This window comes from Pieris rapae, chromosome 7, assembly GCF_905147795.1.
Source record: "Pieris rapae chromosome 7, ilPieRapa1.1, whole genome shotgun sequence".
In the NCBI taxonomy this organism is placed as follows: Eukaryota; Metazoa; Arthropoda; class Insecta; order Lepidoptera; family Pieridae; genus Pieris; species Pieris rapae.
In genome coordinates, this window is record NC_059515.1 from 5536334 (window position 1) to 5557430 (window position 21097).

Below are 21097 nucleotides of genomic sequence, written 5' to 3' on the forward strand. Positions count from 1 at the left end.
TGTGAAGCATTAGAGATTATTTATAAAATAATTTATTCATTTCATTTCATATAAAAATGTAGAGGACAAAGTTCGATGAATAACATAAAATATGATAATTTTGCTTAGAAAATTTAGAATACTTTTCTGGTTTAATGTCATAGACAACGATTTGGCGCCCTTTTTGGAGGCACTATTTAATATGCTACTACAGATTAACTAAATCGGCACTAAATCTTAATGAAACAATTTTATGACAAAGATAAGGCACGACTGTAAGAAAAGAAAACTTTATTATCAAACTACGTAATAGACTAATTTGATACGACAATACCAGCAGCAAACTTTAAAATTAGTAACTCCTCGATGACCTTATTACTTAACAACTCTTTGTACTAATGGTTTTCGAAAGGCCTTTATTAAAATAAAGAACATTTTTTCTTAATTATTTCATATGATTGGAACGGTTAATGTTTAGCCTACGAAAGGTAACGCCGGACATTCTCGTGCGCAAGAATAGACCTATATATTTTATTACCTTAACAACTCAAAAAGAGTAGAAGAAAAGAAAAAAGAAACAATGTACAAGATTATTTTGGAATGAGCATCAAGATTTTTTATTACAGAGATTTTTGTGAACAGCTTCCGAAACAGTTTTTTGAAAGATGATTCCAATACTAATAAATTATAATTAATAATAAATATAATCAGTTTAAACCTCTTTAGGTCCTGGCCTCATTCTGAATCTGTTACATGATAATTTTTAAATTCATTAGGCAAGCAGGTGATCCACCAGCCACCAGTGTTGTTTTAGATTAAAACAAAGGATAGTAGGTAGGATTAAATTTGACATATAAAATAAATCAGTGGCACTACAACCGCTTAAGGTCTTGTCAGATTTTTGAATCTGTTTCATGATCATTTATAAATCTAATAGGCAAGTTGACGATCAGCGTCCAGTGCCACACGTCGTCGACTTTTTGGGTCTAAGACATGTCGGTTTCCTCACGATGTTTTCCTTCACCGTTCGAGCAAATGTTAAATGCGCAAATAGAAAGAAAGTCCATTGGTGCACAGCCCGGGATCGAACCTACGACCTCAGGTATGAGAGTCGCACGCTGAAGCCACTAAGCCAACGCTGCTCAAATTATAATTAATACCAATCATTATTAACGTTCGGGAGTCAGACTTCGGACTGAGTCGTTTCTGAATGTTACCCTTAAGTATAACGCCTGATTGTCAAAATCTAATACAGTTTTGATATAGGGGAGTCAGACTTAGCGTTAAGTCATGTTCCTTGGACTCTTAATCCTACCATTAGTAAGTATATTTCGATAGTATTTTTATTATTAAAGATGAATAAATTTAGATTCGAGAAAAGAACGAGTAACAATAGTAGTTCATTTAAGAATTTTAAGAGCAACCAACGCCTTAATAAATTACATTATGCTATGACATCGTGACTGAATGGGGTCGAGACAAAAGTGAGTCGTAAAGAACGAATGAATGAGCTGTTTCATTCGATGTCTTATTTCGCTCGTTAACATTTTGTGATACTTTCGTGGTTACTGTTTTGATGATGAATTTCTTTTGTAACAATATGAGTATTTTATTACAATTTAATAAATAGTTCTGAAAAGGAGGTTGAATGCGATCTTAAAATAAGAATATTCTACGCTAAGACTAAGGAGTATACTCAAAAATAAAAATAAATTATACAGCATGTAGTATATTAAATATAAATAAGTCAAGATATATTTAATATATATATATATATATATATATATATATATATATATATATATATTAAAACTACGAAATCTTCTTCAGCTACGAAAATATGGATACACTTTTGCATTCACAGATATAAAGCATCATGAATGAAGTTTTTTTTTAAATTAATAATAAAATTATGCAATTTTTCATACCGACATAGCTAGGAATATACGTTATATTATATTTTTACGGTAAACGAAATTGCCAGAAAAAGTTAAATAAAAAAAAATCGTGTAACCTACGTAGACATTTGCGTCTTACAATCCGGAACAATTATTCTATCACTGAGAATTGAACCCAGGACAAATCTATATAGTCTCATTAAATATTTATATAGAGACGGTTTGTCGGAGTCTGTGAAATAAAAATGTATGTAATCTATCTTTATTTAGTTATAAATAAAAAATATATAAGTTCTATATAAAAATATATTCATGCTTATATGTTGTTTTACTGAACAGGGTTTATGTTAGGAGATACCGCCGCCCATGGACACGCAAACTGCAGACGGCTCGCGAGTGCGTTCCCGCCTCTCAAACGTTCATCTATAGAGCTTATTAAAGACAATGATTGAAGTCATTAATTGATTATTTCACTGAATTAATAGTTAATAGCGTGATTATAAGCAGATTATAACTAATTAAATGCCAAATATCAAAATTACGGTATTTTGATGAATGCACGAAATAAATGCACAAATTAACCATTTAACAAATTGTGCTTTTTGTTTATTATGCATATTTTATGTGGCAAATATGCCCATATTTTATGTGGCAAATATGTCCGTGACTTTATTGTCGAGAAAATGAATTATCTAGTAACAGGGATTTAAATTTTCATTAGTTAGGTTATCATATTCAACTGCAGACCATAAAATCTCGGGTTGGGCCAGCAGTAAGATATTCTCGTTTTAAAGAAAGAAATTTAAAAGGTTTAGAAGTTTTGCAACTTCTGAGCACCCCCGCATATCGGACGATTCGTCAGCACGTAGCAGATATAACCGGAATTATGTTCTAACAAACTTGATGTGTACATGTGTAAAATTAGTGACATTATAATTTCTTCTATTTCTTCAGCATACACATTGTTAAGGACATCTAAATAAATAAATTAAGCATCTCGCTCGAACATGGTAACCAGCTTGTTAAGTAAGCTTTTCTTACTTCTTCAATAAAATTTAAATTAATGAACGGATGTCTCATTATAAATTATTTTGGATAACCCTGCAGGCAAAAGCCGAAATGAGACTAGTATGAATACCGTTTATCTGATAAAGATTTATTTGAGGCGGTAAAAAGTATTTACGGGCCCATTAACACAAATGGAAGAAACAGATGAGGAAATGATCAATGTTTTTGTTTCACTCTATATTTGGGTAAATTTTCTTTCGCTTTTCTTGAGCGTTCTTTTATAAACATAATGTATTATGAAAAAGCCATTACTCTTTCTATATTATGTTATTGTTGACTAAAATTTGTATTAAAAAATATAATAAAATGTTAAGAAAGATTTTATAACTATATATATGTATTGTTATATATATTTATATATATATATGTATATTTTAACGTTTCTAGGAATATATAATAATCTAAAAAGAAAACGTATATTGTGCCTGTCAAGTGGTTTCAATGTAACGTCAGTTCTTTAAGGGTAACATTTATAATATCCTTACTTAAGAACTAAGCAATTTTATTAATAAGTTCTGCATTACCTTTGATAATGGATGGGAATTAAATTAAAAAAAAACACATAATCTGACTAAAACTATATTTCATGTTTGACAGATGATTCAGTTTCTATGTTTCTAACACTGACATCACTAAAGTGAAAAATGACATACCCGTTTTGATAAACTGAAAAAAAATCAAATTAGAAAATAAGAAACCTGATGATACACTTTTAGACTTATCACATGAAGTTTTGTATCTAATCATTTTAGTAGATATTATATCACACGTTTATATCTGATAATGTAATTTCCTCGCATTCAATGCCTTGATACACAAACAAAAATTATTAAGAGTTTTCCGCCAAATTTAGTTCAACAAAATGGCGCCAAATGTCAAATACCCAGTACATGATCGCGTATGCGTTGAGCGGGTGACGCGCTATTTTGAATTTCACTTAAAATATGCTATTGTTTTTGTGTTTATTTTTTCATTTGCTTTAATTCACTACGTGTACTAATTTAGTTCAGTGTAAAATGTTTGTGCGTTTAGCTTTAGAAGATATAAACTTTTTATGTATTCATTTGGGACTTGGAAGACAATAACTAGATTAAATAATATCTCTGAAATATTACCCATGTAAATGTAGGTAGAGATAGGGTTATAGATCCAAATACGAAAATAGGCATCCTTTGACTGAGAGCCATATTGAATACTAATACGTTGATTTTATGTTTCCGATTAAATATATACCATTTCTCTGTCACTGCTAATTCTAGTTTTTCACACTGAAACGTATTGAAATATAATTAAAGGACCATTTTAAAAAGGAGAAATAAAATAAAAGCTTCACCGATGTGTGAATGATACCTTTAATTTCGTCAAGTTCTTTTACCTTAAGTTTAAACTACAGTATTAACTAGTTCTATTTGTTATTTATAATATTTTATTACCTGGTTTTCAACCTGCTGTCCCAACGTGCAAAACATGAACACGACAAGAATAAAACAAAATTCATGAATATAGTACTTTAACGTCTCCAATGCTAGTTTAGGCTGCCAAAATAACATTGACACACACATAAATGTATGCATTATTTTTTAGTTTATCAATAAAAATACAACATAGATACCTTTATAAGTCGTTTAGTTTTCGTTTTAATTGATCGTTATCGGTAAGATTTTTTAAGTGCCAAGTTTTCAAGATTTTATGATAGCTTTTTTTAAATTATTATTTTGAAATTATAATAACTGGATAAAGTTCATATTCGTAGTTTCAGCTGTCCGCTATTGATATTTGAAAATATTACTTACAGAAACTGCAATCTTCACCGAGCATACACAGACTAGCATGATAGCGACCAGTATCAAAGCCAAATAGAATGGCTGGCAAATAACATTAAGCCGATTGGCGAATCTGTTCAAATGGATATTTTAAAAATTGATTGGACGTTCATTTAACATCGGATTAGTACAGAGAATGCAAGGCTATGTTTTAAAGGTTTAAAATTAGAGTTTTGGCCATATATATCTATACTTAACAGTTTAAACGTATATCCCCCTGGGAATAAAAGTTTTTGTAAATTGTTTCTACAGTAGTGTTAGCCTAGTGAGAAGGACTGATTTAGAATATTTTCTTTCTAGCACAATAAACACTTGCATTTATAATATTATTTATTATAATTATTATTGAAGTGTTAAAGAGTATAGAGTTATTATAAAAGCCAGTCGATTTTCTTTCAAAAGCTTTGGCAAATAATATTTTTGGAATAGAATATTATATATTATAATAAATTTGGAATATAATATTTGAGTGAGATCTGCTCAACTTATATCTTCGAAATGAAAGTATGATTTAGTATACTGGAATATCGCTTCATTATTTATAACTTATCTATCTATATAAATACCTAAATCTATCTCCATATATGTAACTTACCGTTTCGTTCTAACATAATGCTGAATACATTGTGATAAAACAGAAGTGCAAGCGACTTGCCACCTCTCATTTCTAGTACCAATCACTTCTAAAACTAAGTCATCTAGATAAGTCACTATAAATGTTATTATTTGTAGTTGTCGAATCACTTGACAGACGAGCAAAATTATCATTGCCTGGAGACCGGGATATGCTGGAAATAACATTGCTTAAATTATATTTTTCACTATCAGATACCGCGAGTGCGTTGCCGGCCTTTTAACGGCCGGCGGCGGTTGCATATTTGTTTCGTGTATTGATCTTAGTATTTAACTTATTGGTAAGTAAGCCAAGTGGTTTCAGCATGCGACTCTCATCCATGAGGTCGTAGGTTCGATTCCCGGTGCATTAGACTTTCTGTCTATGAGCTTTTAACGGTGCATTACATTGTAAGGAAACCAGACATGTCTGTGACTCAAAAACTTCAACGGCGTGAGTCGGAGCACTGGCTGATTATTTACTTGCATATTAGAAAAGACGATCTCGAAACATATGCAGGAATTGGAGGTTCAGATTCATTATATTTTAATATAACAAATATAGAGATATAGAGGTAGATGTAGGGATCTCAAGAACATATCAAGAAGATTATTATTTTTAATTTTGTTTTTTACCAAAGAAACATATACACTGTTTTTTGTAAACCCTAAGTACAAGGTACTTTAATAAAATCACGGAAAAAGGATAAAAAATTCAATAATTTATAAGTATTAAAAGTAAGTATGAAAAACCTACCTATGCAACATAAATACCCAGCATATGCGTGAAATATGAATGACGCAATGTACACATTAAAATCATCCAAGCTCCATGGAAACCACATATCAAACGCTAAAAATAATAAAAATAGATCACAATATTTGATTATATTATTCTTTATCATCTAAAGTCTAAACTATACTGGTTCTGATTTAGGTGTACCGTCAGTATTATTATTAAGTCTGTTTATTGGGTTTTCGGATATAGCTTCAAAAGTAGTAAAGCTAGTACTTCAATTGAGACAGTTTGATAATATTAATCATATCCAATGACAAACAGTGAATAGAAATGAAAAAAACCTTCCGGGCGTGGAATTTGTGTTTTGATTTCTATAATAATCGTTATAATAAATGTAACCTAAACATTCATATGAAAACCGGACGAATAAACATTTGATTTTGAGATAATCGTATTTAACCAGGAGGCATTAATTATATAATATTATATAAGTATCAAACGGAACTAAATCGAGTACGAATCAAGAACCCCCATTGAACCTCTGAAACAACAGTAAGTGTTTTCTCAGAAGCTTTTATATAGATATATTTTTATTTTCATTTTATACTCGCCAAATGTATCTTTAAATAGTAGTATCGTAAATTCATTTTTATAAATTTTTCCATTTTGTGGTCGTGTGCCGAGTTTTAACATATTTTTTACATATTATTTATTCGAAACGTAAATGTATATGAAACGTGTTGGTAATGCACCGAAATGTCGAGGGTAATCAAAACCATTCTAACGTGTTAATTACAAACGAATTCTTCAAATTACATAAACCATAGAGCTTACAATGTCATCAAACGAAACGGTATCGCATTCCGTTTGATTGTGATTGGTCAAGAGCATGTACATGCAACACGATACGTCATTCCTCTTGTGCAATCACATTTACACGCATCGTCATTTGTTTTATATTCAATTGTACGTATACAGTTTTGATGTATAGATTAAAAATAAAATAACCTTATTTTATTTATAAAAATTGTTATGCCATCAAACTATTTAATCATCTTTTAAAATGTTATAGATCTGTGCGTTTTTTGCGTGGGTGAGTATTTAATTATAAATATCTTAACTGGTGTTATTATGACAGTATGATAATTAATATGACTGCATGTCTCATTTTCTATTGCTGATTTTGTGGTTGTTATTAATGAATGTACCACTTTCTTTGTAAATACACAATTTATTTATTTATTAATACGTACCTAAAAGTCGTAAATTTTCGTCTTCCCTTATAATCATCATGTAAATTGGTCCACAAAGATATAATGTAGCGCATAACCAAACACTTGCGACGTATGTCTTCAATAATATCTTGGTTACCTTAAAAACTCTTAGTTGTGAAGTGAGTACTAGGTTCTTCAACTCATGGAGCTTACCCGTCGTAGTAGGTAACGATATAACTGACCTTACAAGTGGTATGTCTAAAGCTCGGTCACAAAACGCCATTTCTTCAACGAAAGCCTAAAATCAGACATTCATATCTTATCTTATATCTTTAAACGAGCAATTCTTGTATATATATAATTGGAATCTCGGAATCGGCTCCAACGATTTTCATGAAATTTAGTATACGGGGGTTTCGGGGGCGATAAATCGATCTAGCTAGGAATCATTTCTAGAAAATGATATTTTATTCAAAAGGTTTCAGGTTTAGTTTTGTTTCAAAATTTAAAGGTGTTAGTCAAATAAAAACTTAAATATGAATATCTTTATTCCATAATATATTCATATTTCATAATTTTATTAGTATGTTAATCGTACTTAAATATAATTTCCAAAAAACACAATTATTTATTATAAAAAATTATTATAAAAAAAATACCAGCAAAGCTCGGTCATACAGGTGCTGTAATATATTAAACAAGCTTATATTTGAGCAATTAGTGAATAGTATTCGTGATATATATTTAAACATTAAATAATGATAATATACCTGAAAATCCTTCTTAAATATCAAACAAATACCAAAAGAGATGAACATTATAACTCCAGTTGTCCACACGCAAGCTCCTTGAATACATACCAGCAAGTCAGATAGATTCGACATCACAAAAACCGAGGTAAAAATAAATGTTAAAAAACCTAAAAGCAAAATAAAAGTCTGCATTATCAGCCATCCTTTGGAATTCCAGTTTGGTTTTGCGAAAATCGAAATGCCCGCGAAAGAGAGAATACGATCGAAGACTTGGAAAGTTTCATCCATGTCGAGTGTTAAGAAGTGATTTATTGGAGTAATACGAAATTTTGAGTATCATAATTGACATAAAGTTGTACTTACGCGTGAAAAAGTGCTTTTATTTTTTGTTAGAAATTGCTGCTGAATTGATATTTATTTTGTATTTCCGTTTCTTGGTAGGATCAGTAAGGATCACACTTCTTTTACGTATTTTTTTGTAATTTAGTTAACAACAAGACCTGAAGTTTAGTAAAGATAAGACAGTATATATTATAAGAAAAATTGTTACACTATGAACATATTGTTTTCCTAAAAGTACTCATATCACTTTCATACTCGACTGTACACAATACAATTAAGGGTTGTATTTTGAAATGACAAAATAGTATGTTCTTTCATATTTCTTTTTGTATCGTAATTGCGATAATAAGACATGATTGACACTTCTTTTACATTTTCGTAAAACACCTTATTACTTTTATTTGATGTCTTTTTTGATGACTTTGATTTATTAATTCTTAGCTCTTGGGTACAACATTTTTTAGAAACACATTGATCTAGATATATTAAATTCATATATTAAATGTAACACATTAAGGTAAATCATTTTTTATGAAGAAAACGCCCCACAAGTGCGTTTGGCCCGAATGGAGGTGGCTCATCTCATATTAAGTAATACCCATTTGTAGATATAGTGTCAGAAAGCTATCGGAAAATTCTTCTCATGAAGAATCCTAAGTCATAATGCTGGTAGACGGCTGGTTCCACATAAAAGAAGTGCGCGGCAAGAATTGCCTAAAAACCCTTATCGTATAACGAGTCGAGATGATAAAACTCAGCTGCACATATCTGAACAACTCCACTATACATGGTACAGCAGAAGCTGCATAGAGACCCCACAATTCTACGTAACACCAATGGTGATCCCTTCGCCGCTAAGAAAGTGACAGGTCCTCGACGATTCGGATCACTTATCGTTGAAGACGGAATGGAAAGAAGATGCTCTTTGCTTTGCTTTGGTCTCTAGAGAGCCTGACCAGAAAGTGTCGAAAGTCGTAGAAATATCGAGATATATAACAGTCAACCCGTCTACGTAACAATATTTCAACATATTATACCAACTATAAACCGAAATTTGTTAGTAAAATTATTATTAATCTAAAGTAAGAACACATTAGCTACAAATACGTAGCGGCAGAGCTGTTGCTAAGCTTAATTCGAGTTTCATTGCTTTAGAATTAAAACAGTTTCGATTTACACCTACATAAATATGCGCAATTTGTTGCAAGAAAAAAGATTTGGCTAATTTATTACATTTAAAATACACGTAAACTTTTGCCACATTTTGTTGAATCTATTAGGCATAACACGCGTTTTAAGTTTATCGTAAAATGTATCGTTTTGGTACATTTCTTTAATTTCTACTCAAAAATATTAGTCGTAGATTTCATTAGATGTTAATAGAACTATTTGGTACAAGAAAGGTTCTGCGAAAGATTTTGGCCCGATAAAGATGGACAGGAATGGAGAGCTAGGAAAGGTGAGGAGATTTCTGCATACTCATCGGAAGAAGGTCCTGAGCATTCCTAGTTGCCAAATGGCAACCGGTAGCGCGCGATCTAAGGCATATGGCGTTCGGTGACCCAGGCATGCTTTGGATCGCTGCCCCAACGGACTAACTGTAGGAAGATATATAAACTGATAACAGCAATTATAATAAAACATTTTCTAAATAGAATTGATTAAAATCATATCATATCCAATCATAACGTTAGTAGGTAAATATTATTGCAGTACTTATAATGCGAAGATTACGACAAGTATCAATTAATACCTATGAATTATATAACTCGTATATACATCTATGATAAGACAGAAGAAACACGATGTTCATGCATATTATACGTGATAATTGAACAATGAGAATATTCGTAGTGCTTCTCTTGTTGGGTATTTGTGAATGTCGGAGGTTTACAAGGTGTAGGCTTGCTACTGAGTTGATGAAAACGTCGCTAATCGATAAAACCTTCCTTGGTAACTGTAAGTATTAAAATAACTCACTAATATTAAGGAGTACAGATTATAGGCTACTAGCAAAAAATTATACCCTTTCATTTTTATTATAAATCACTTGGATTTAATTGAGATATATTTTTTTGAAATATATACTTCTTTTTCTTTTAACTCCGAAACTCAGTCACTTTATACATTTAAACTTTAATATACATATTTTTTCACTCCATATCTATATGTAGAGAAAAGATAGAGAACAGTGGAAAGGGTTGGAGGAGACCTTTGCCAAGAAGCACAGCGAACTCCGTGATTGTGATATAAATCATATTTTAATGCTATATCTTAGTGAAAACCTTGACATAAAAAATGTTTAACATTAATATTATGTATTAAAGTAAAAACTTATATAGTCTGTTTCTTTCTTCTTCTTCGCCAGAACAGATAAATATTTCATTAGTGAGGAACACATAATTTCCTTTAAAAAAACCGTTTTATTTAATTATATGCCAGCCAACGGGTTACTTAAATTATAGGTAAAATCTTGTTTATACATTTTATTGAACATAATATATGAAATAGGTATATTGTGCCGCGTTTGATGATTATTCTAGTTATATATTGCTAATGAAGATCTGATAGGTTCAAGGTTATTGAGTCTTGAGATTTATTTTCATTACTTTATTCCCTTTTCATTCCCTTTTTTGTCACTCAAATCGGATTTATTAAATAAGTTTCGCTGAAACAATTCAATATTGCAAGACACATTTTAGACAATTTATTAATATGATTACTATATAGTGATAACTTCATAAATTGTTTTGATTGTTATCTCACGTCCATACTGGGAAATTAATTAAAAACTAATTTTATAGTCATTACCTGTGGTTTGATAGTATCATCACAACAATATTTTTTATTTTAAAAACGTTATATTGTACTTTTATATTCTAAGACAAATTTAATTCAATAAGTGTCTTTGTAAATGCAAGTTATTATAGGGTTTATAAAATAAATATGTTAATGTTTTGAATTAACCGTTTGGCAATTATACATTCTACTGTTACCCTAATTATAATCTTTACATTCTTCCGCGTCATATGACATTGACATTTCCCTCGCGCGCGCACTTTTACGTCAATACGTAAACGACCGTGATGCGGTATGCATGTGTGATTATTTGTTTGTTTGTTTGTGTGAGTGCTAAGCGATTTGAGACAAGATGCAAGCTAGCGCGGGAATTAATCAAAGTTGGAATGCCCACTGATGTTTTTTTTGGACATTGTAAGCATATTAAATAACGTTAAATAATACATCACATGCGCAGGGTAAAGTTCAGTTAGTTCCGCTGCGAGTTACCTTGAATTTAACTAGTTTTTTGGTCATGAGATTCCATTGTATGTGTTTGCGTATTATCCTCTATAGCTTAGTGTTGACGCGCGTGGCGTACTAGCCAAGTTTTGCGTCCCGGGGAAATATAAATTGTTTCGGTTATCAGTACAGCAAGCAACCCACATTATAAACATGATTGAAATAATAGGAGAAATAAAGAGAAGAGAGAGAGAGTTTTAGCTAAGGCCCGTCATTGGAATTCAAACATGGTCAAATTTTCATTAAATATGTTTAACACGTACTTCCTGTATAGTGTAAATTGCATATTCTCAAATATACAAGGAAAAAGTTATGTTTGTAATACCTGCTACACTAATATATATATCTACTGGCAAATGTAGTTATACATAATATGAAACAATAAACAACACAAGAAAGGTCAGGCCGGGCTCGAACTCATTTAAATAACTCGTATAAAGTGAATTGATTTTAAAATTTACAAACTATATATATGCATTTTAATATAATTGTCATACGTTTCTTAATTACTTCAAATTTAAAACGGCTTATGCTTACTATAACTTTAAGTAGAACGTTAAAAGAAATAATTTATTAGTTATATTTAAGTACCAAATTGTAATGCCACATAGTGAAAATGTGTTTTTGTGAAAGGTCAAAGGTCACTCAATAATCTACGAAAACAATTAAATTTAAATTTCATAATCTTTTTAAAAATCCTTCGATTATTATCTGTTTCAAAAACGGATTTGCACTAATTTTATATTAAATAATAAAAAAAAAACCCAAAAAATAATTTCATCAAAATCCGTCCCGCTGTTTAGGAGTTCAATAACGATCACATGCATAGAAGAGTTATGTGTATTGATAGCTGTTTATTTGCTGTATAGATAAATAAACTTCTACCGGCAACGCTATCTGCCGGGTTAATTTGTAAATCTAAGGGCATGTTTCACAATGTATGGATAAAGTACCAGATAGCTATGCAACACATAAATTATTCGAAGATAAAAGTTACAAATAATCTTTACTAAACTTCGCGTTTCGTGACGAATAGCGCTATCTGACAGTCGTGAAACGCAAAAATACTGATTATCCTACCAATAAGTAATAAATAGCTTATTTAACTTATTGGTATTAACTTATCCGGACATTGTGAAACAGACCCTAAATCATCCAGGGTACCATACAAACGAATACAAAAAATATACATTCAAATCTTTTGAGTTCAGTGACATACACTTGCACAGTAGATTTATATATGTAATGATATATATGCAACGAAGCATGAATTGATTGAATTAAAATAAAACCATGAATATATAGTGCTAGAACTTTCTATCCTATATACATATTATATAATTAATTCATACAAACAGCATTTATGTTTAAACATTAGTGCATATAATTTATAATAATTAAAATTTCAGTACTGTTTATTGAATTTGTTGTAAAGATATACACACTTTGTTATTAAATATTAATCAGCACTACAAAACGAGGACAGTAAAACAATCCTGATTTCCTTTTGATAACTGAAACGTATATGCATTTAAATAAAGCTATATACGCTCTTTAGAACATAAAATACATTCGTTTATATATCAGTTATAAACATAGGATTTATGTGAAAGAAGTTTCATATAAATTAAGTTTTTATTCTGTTCATCACATTATTAGAAAATGTTACAATAGATATAATATAATGACTGACGAGCATGTTATCACTTTGAATAAAATTAAAACTGTCGCGCAGGGACACCTGCAATTTTGGGGGCTAGCGGGTGCGTTGTTGACGCCTTAGAGAATAGTACGCCCTTTTCTTGAATGCCTAAGTCCTATCGTTTCGGAAAAACCTTTACGGATCTACCCGTAAAGGTTTTTCCGAAACGATAGGACGGTTCCTTGGTAACAGATTTTATATGTTGCAGGGGTATGTCTGATTGAGAAGGTCAGTAACCGAGATACTAGAGCCTTTGTCGTTACACCGAGTGGCAAGAAATTTTATGGATTATATCAGGTATCATAATCATACCATGTATATTATTTATTTATTTACAAAAGCTTGCGAACGCTACGCTCATACATTGGGTACATAAGAAAAACAATATACAAGATTACATGTGACAAGCTCTTATTACGAATAACAAACACTAAGGAATAAAATACATCGATTCCTAAATTATAAGAACTAAAAAAAATTATTCAAAGTGTGCTCACAATAATATAAAAATCAGTTTTATAACCAAATATACTTTATGATTATCAAATTATGTTATGCAACAGTTCAGTGGTAAACTGAACTGAACATCGATTTTAACGTGTGTGAGATAAAAATTAAATTAAAAAAACAAAATAATCTAAAATAAGATCAGCAACTAATTAATTTTGTTAAGGCTCCATGATTGTCCTATGTAGCAGGACCAGCATAACGATTCTTGTTTTAAATGTACCAGGATACGTTTTTTGTTTGTCAGTCGGTATCTTGTTTAAAAGTACTTGCATTTAACTTGCGTTTGTAGGTCGTAGGTGTATGTATCTGGGCCGCGAGAGAATCTTAGTGAATATTGTTCACATACTTCAGGGGACGTGTAAAGCTTCTTCATGAAAATAGGGCAGACATTTCACGGGCCTTTAATTTCTATCTGCCGAGTGACGGCTCCTAACTAAGCCGACGTCTAGACTTAGAATCCAATTGCTTTGGGTTATTCTTTTTGAACCTGCTTATATTCATTATAAAGTTAATTTGCAGAAGAAACTCATGGCTAACAAAGAATATAATATACGCATGTAAAATATAACTAACAAGAGCGGGTATAATCCTGCTAAAATACTGCCCCATGGAATTCCCTATTGAACGTGCTAGTGTAGAAAACATACTAGATAGTCTTTTATTGACATAGCTTTTTTATCGGATTGAAGCTATGTATAATTCTAAACTTAATTATTTAACATAATTTTTAATTTATCCGACGTTTCGCGTACAGCGTGCGTGGTCACGGTAACTAAAGACGAAAGGTTATGTCAAAAAAAGTATTACAGCTGTAGAAAAAGTTGTGATATCTGTATTTATTTCCCCCGAGTTAGTATCGATTAAAAGATGAAGTGTTTCTGCAGAAATTGCTTACAGTGTCCTCCATTTTAATTTGAATATTATTCGATCCCAGGTGTTTGATAATTTTAGGCTCTATTGAAATTGTCGTGTTTTTTGATTTCAATGGCTTCGCACATATCTTGGGTAGGATAAATTATGTTAAATAATTATAAGTTTACAATAATACATAGCTTCAATCCGGTAAAAAGTGTTTTCTTTAAACATACTAGAACTTATACATAAGTTTTCATAATAACATTTAGATAGTGGGGTTACAATGACCGATTAAGTATGTCTCATACATATACGAAGCGTTCTATTGTAATTCAAATTAATTCATAGTAGTATTGATACAAACTTGATAATTTATTTTCTAAGAATGTTTTTTTTAGAAAATGCATGAGGAGTACAGTAAATCAGATCGTTATCAATTTAAGTATTTATGTAATTATAATTTTCGTTCACAGATTCCCAGTAGATGGTGTCGTGAAGGGAAGAAAGGTGGCGAGTGTAATGTTGCTTGCGAATGTGAGTTTTTGTACCCAAAGACATCTAAAAGCCGAATATTACAACCCTGAAAAAAATAAAAAAAAAGCCAGTGGCGCAACAACCTCTTTAGGTCCTCAGATTTCTTAATCTGTTTAATGATCATTTTAAATCTAATAGGCAAGTAGGTGATCATCCAGTGCCCGACACGTCGTCGACTTTTTGGGTCTAAGACATGTCGGTTTCCTCAACGATGTTCTTAACCATTCGAGCAAATGTTAAATGCGCTCATAGAAAGAAAGTCCATTGTGCACAGCCCGGGATCGAACCTACGACCTCAGGTATGATAGACGCACGCTGAAGCCCACTAGGCCAACACTACTTACAACACTAAACGACAGAAAAAACAATGGGACGTTACGTTTGATTGTCATTGAGCACCTCAAGTCTAATCATAAACACGGGACACGATTTCATTTCACTAAACACAATGAAACAAAACGCGCCTTTATTATTTCGTTTTACTTTCACACATCTTTTGCAATGTCTATTTTAACTAAGCGTGTTTAGCGGTTTTTATTTATTATATATTTTTGTATTCATACGCTACTTAGCACATCAAAAACTGGTACGAAATAATATTATAAGCAACAAATAAAATATAAACGAAGTAAGTTCCTTCAGGCATAAAGGTTCGACAACAATCACTGGCATACAGGAATTTAGCCCTTAGTTTGATATTTTAAGAGCCAATTTTGTATAAACAAAATCTCTTTCTTTCCCTAGGTCTATTGTAGAGTTTTATGGAGCGCATTTTACGTTCGCGGCAATTTTACAACGGTCAAGTACCACTAGTAAAATACTAAGTGAACAAGTGCTTTTTGGTCGTATTTTATTTTTCAAATCAAGTTGAGGTTGCCTATTTATTGAAACGAAATTTGGGATTGGACTGAAAACAATATCTATTTATTTACAGTTTTAATAACAGAACATCCGAACATCCATGTTTTGCTTGGTTGAGTGATCAAATTTATTATATCAACCCATATTTTTGTAGCTGTTTTGTTTTCTAATTTTATATACGTACATCTGTGCGCTCCAATTATTAATCTTAGTTTATATATTGTTCCTCAGTAATTGAATTATGTATGCAATTCTTATGAGAAATAAATTTATTTAATATGAATAACTTTAGGTAGATTTTGTTTGCCTTATTCAAAATTTGGTTTGATTATTATTGATAATATTATGATTACTATTTGTTAAGCATATTTCCGTAAGAAGAAATTATTTTTATAGTACTTGATAGAGTTTTACTGTTATGGAAGATTATGTTTTTTAGTAGTTAAATAACTTACTTGGTGAATCGGTTTTGTTCTTACAGAATAATTTAGCCACTGTACCAAGATGTGCCTCAAACCTAATATCGCATGAATAACGACTGCTCGTTATGCATAATATAATATAGTTAGAATAACTGTCGCCTAACTATTGCAGCCAGGCTAACTATATTACGGGGGAAGTGGTTTCCACAATGTAGTTCAAATACAATTTCTAGACTGTGATGATAAACTAATTTCCTTTAAGCTGAGCTAGATATTATCTTTTATTAAAAATCTAGTATATGTCGTAGTATTTATAATAATTTGCGTTTAAAAATCATACAATTTCTATAGTGACATTTATTTACTATAAAATGTGAATCCAAAAGAAAAATTGTTTTGCGCGAGTAAAGGTTGTGGATGTTCAAACAATTGAAACTCCTTGAAGCTGGGTGTCAACTGGATTTAATCGTTAAGAACTAACATAAATTTAGGGAATACTGGGGTTGCAACGCTGGATTAAAAAAAACGAGTGTGCTTATGACCACACGACAGAAGTGAAACTTCTTTCTTTCTTTCTAAAGAGAATTTGTTATTATTTACCTGAAAATTCACAAAACATGAACTCTAAAATGAATTTACAGTTTTATTCACTTCAAACGTAGAATATTGAATGTATTGTACAAAATATTAATTAATAAAATTGTTCAAAACGAAATAGTATTAGGAAAAATAACCAAAGAATCACCGTTCGAGTAACGCTAGTAAACTCGCAAACGAACTACTGACTGAAGTATATTTATATGTAGATATTATATATATTTCATTTACTATCTATTACAAAAAGAGAGAAAGAAAATGTGCGGAGCTTATATTCCCCACTCAATTTTCGTTCGCCTTGCCCGATCACACTTTTCGTAACGCTAACGTCACGCGTTCGCCAGCTTACTCCCCAAGTCAACCGTGCGTAAAGAAGTTTCACAAAAAAAAACTAACTTGACTTATTTTTGGAGATTTAAATGTGACAAATCTGTTACCTACAAAGAATATAAGTAGACCTATTGGACATTGACAGAAAGTTGTTACAATTACTGAATCTATTAAAAACATACAGGTTATGTAACTCACGTAACCACTTTTTGTACACATATTAAAATGAGAGAGTTGTGTTTTAATATCATCAGTCAGTATATTGTGTTTGTCAATACAGTTAATACTCGTAATTATGGTATATATTTTATATATTCTGACACTTGAATAGATAATGAATAATTTTAAGTTAACTTGTATTACTTTTATTACAAGTTTAATAATTGCAATCATAATTTTCAGATGTAGATAATTTTGAAAATCAGCCACGAGTATTTTGCTAGTTTAATTGTGTTTCTGTGTGATTAGATAAATAAACTTGTGATTACGTGTAATATATTAAATTATCAATGTCCAGTCCCTAACCTTCAATGAAACCACTGCTCTTTGTCCTTCAATACCTTTTGAACGTATTGATATCGACAGGGCATTGACCTTTCATAAGGGCACCTCAGTGACCAAAATGCTGTCATCTTAGTATTAATAAGTTTTGTGTTATTAATACTCAAAGTATTCATAATGACTACCAGAATAGCTCCTACATTCCTATTGTGTCGAAGTAAAAACAATTGGTACTACTGAACAACGCTCCAAGGTGTCATGAGGTAGAATAACGATCAAATAAGGCTTTTATTTGTCGTTCCGTCGCAAAATGATATTCGTGAATAGTATTGTAAAAGACAATTTACATGTGGTCACGGTGACAATAATACATAACTATAATCCGTAAAAAACGTGTATTTCTTTAGATATTCGTGAATTTTAATATACGTGTATTTATATAAAACCTTTTCATATACTTTGTAATTTATACAATGTAAATTTGTTTATTAATCTTGATTGAAATACTTTAATTTCCTCTATTATGGTGTAGCCAAATTTAGAATATATAGAAATACGTAAAACAGAACGCATTAATTGTTGTTTTTTTTTCTCCAGCTTTGCTAGACGATGACATACGGGATGACACAGCGTGCGCAGTGAACATTTTCCATCGCGAAGGCTTCAAGTACTGGACCCAGTGGTCAGCTCGATGCAAGAATGATAATTTTATAACAAAGGAAATATATAAGTAAGTATTTTTAGTACGTACTTTACTTACGACGAAATATGTTAGTTGGTTAGCAGATTTTATTCCTCTATAAGGTAAAATAACTTTTGATAAACCAACATAATAACTAATAACTACATAATAACTTATTACTTTTAGTTATAATTAAAAAATTGCGGTTTTTTTATTCATCCATAATAATATTAACTAATTTCATTGCAAATAAATTATTTACGTATTTTTTTTAGTAATAGTATCTTTTGTGGTACGTCATTTTAATTCGGAAACTGGTCATATGAACGCACTAAAACATTTAAACAGTTATTAAAATTGAACTCACCTGTAATTCGGAAAGTATTATTCTTTATATAATTTATGTTGTAAATAATGTATTACAGAAGATCGTGACAAATGACGATCGCTAAAAGTCCTAAATATGAACATTGTTAATCTTAAAATTATACTTTGTATCATATATAATGCGTAATACACTTTAATAATTACGAATGAGGTTTTATGTATTACTTCAGACTAAAAAAGTAATAATGTGGAGTGTCTGAGTTACTTATGTTAATTGAATCGTATTAGAGAACTAAGTATAAAGAAATATGAATAAGCCTCAAAAAAAATTCAAATGCATATAGATCCTTACGTTAGTCATTTGTTAAATCTTCAATTTGCATAATCAGCCCTTGGGTCACATTGAATCAAGTTGATGGGTTGCATTTTAGCTCTCATTAGAAGAAAATGTTTTGTCTCTAGGGATAAAGGCGTGTGCACATAATACTAAAACTATACATATATACTTACTTATGATAGTTTTTTTACAATTGGTATGCTGATGACACATAAATAGATACATAATTTCTTATAAATATGGTAACACAGATAAAACAATATTTATTTGTGTTAGGTTTAGACTTAGGTTTTTTTGTAATAGAGCTATTTGCAAGTAACCATATATGTTACGTCTACAGCATAGACACAATTTTTTCGTATTTCTGATATAAAAAAAGTGCCAATTATTATTTATCTTCCTTATCCTTTATTCATGAGTCATGACACTTTATTCCTAGTATGAATTTTATTTCCATATATTTTTAAGTTCTAAGAACATATACGAATAATCAGCACAATTTCATACTATAGTAGTATATTATAGTATTAATTGTACACTACAGTGTACAACACTCTTTTAAGAAAGTCGTCGTCGACTTTTTAACTTCTGGATAAATACAATTAAAAATTCAAATGCTTTTCTCTGTGCTCATTGTTATTTTAATGATTAAAAACAATAAGATGCCATTTTCTGAGTAAAAACGTCCTTTAATTAAAAATAAAAAGTGAAGTTTTTAAAACTTTAAACACTATGAACGAATTCCTTAAACATTATTTGTAGTGAGATTTAGACGTTGGATTAAGCGTTAAGTATACGTACGTACGGGAAGGTAAAAAACTCGCACTCTAACATATAAACGACTCTGATTTACCTTTTAAGGTCAAGGCAAAGCTGATGCCTTTAATAATAAATTACTAATTATGTGTATACATTGTATTTTTTCCAGGTGCCCAGATCTAATATCCCCACGGACAAGTCCCGAACGAATGCTACACAGCGACTCATTGAAAGTAAGGAGGCGGTACGCTAGAAGTTCTTTACAATCAAGATACAGCTATTTTGGATTACAATTGTTACAGTAATATGTGTTTTATTTACCCCGTTAAATACCATACCAGCCATAAATGTTATAAATTAATATGCAATATTTTTAAGAAGTCGTGTAACACATATTTATTAAAGTGTCAGCAAAATATAAAAAAATATCCTATTCGAAATGACCACCTTTGGCTTTTATAGAGTCCTTCTATTTACTTTATATTAAAAAAATATATATTTTTAAAGAGGCCACGTATCTGTGGATTAACGCACTGTTTCTTTCTTCTGTTTTTAAACGCAGTAAAATTTCGCCACTTTCTTGCTCCATAGACTCTTTAAAAGACTCTCTCGATCGACAATCCATTCAATATGGTAATTTGATAAGAACGCTAAAAAAGAATAAATGGCGCAAAATCGAAAGAAGTTCTTAATTAAAGTTTGAAATAGATGTTTTTTATTTTATTTGTAACGGTGGCTAGACTAGTTCTAAATTATTGGGTGGTGAGAGTGTAAAACAACGGACGAAAAAATGGAGCGCTAGATTGTGATTGTTTGACAGGACCATATATTATATGCGACTTGAATTATATATATTACCAATATTTATTCTTTCGTTTTATGAGTCTAAAGAATAACAATATCAACAATACAAAGTCTCGGAAAATGAATTGGAACGAATTGATTGTAAAATA

The 21097-nt window shown here is 30.7% G+C and overlaps 2 protein-coding genes across 3 annotated transcripts; one reads left to right on the forward strand and one right to left on the reverse strand.

Annotated features, from left to right (window-relative positions):
- Positions 1 to 3844: 3844 nt before the first annotated feature.
- Positions 3845 to 8373, reverse strand: LOC110995105. Its single transcript, XM_022262106.2, has 7 exons — positions 8104 to 8373; positions 7373 to 7631; positions 6138 to 6233; positions 5364 to 5556; positions 4739 to 4841; positions 4379 to 4480; positions 3845 to 4213 (listed from the first exon to the last, which is right to left on the reverse strand). Exons 1-7 carry the CDS (start codon positions 8371 to 8373, stop codon positions 4031 to 4033), a joined length of 1206 nt encoding a protein of 401 aa, XP_022117798.2. The 3' UTR covers positions 3845 to 4030.
- A 1779-nt stretch (positions 8374 to 10152) lies between these two features.
- LOC110995151 (lysozyme) lies at positions 10153 to 20479 on the forward strand. 2 transcript variants are annotated; one of them, XM_022262175.2, is made up of 5 exons: positions 10153 to 10386; positions 13638 to 13726; positions 15268 to 15328; positions 18637 to 18769; positions 20314 to 20479. In XM_022262175.2, exons 1-5 carry the CDS (start codon positions 10266 to 10268, stop codon positions 20447 to 20449), a joined length of 540 nt encoding a protein of 179 aa, XP_022117867.1. In that variant the 5' UTR covers positions 10153 to 10265; the 3' UTR covers positions 20450 to 20479. The 2 variants fall into 2 exon arrangements, with proteins under 2 accessions (XP_022117867.1, XP_045484937.1); XM_045628981.1 differs by lacking the exon at positions 10153 to 10386 and adding an exon at positions 11484 to 11640.
- Positions 20480 to 21097: the final 618 nt, after the last annotated feature.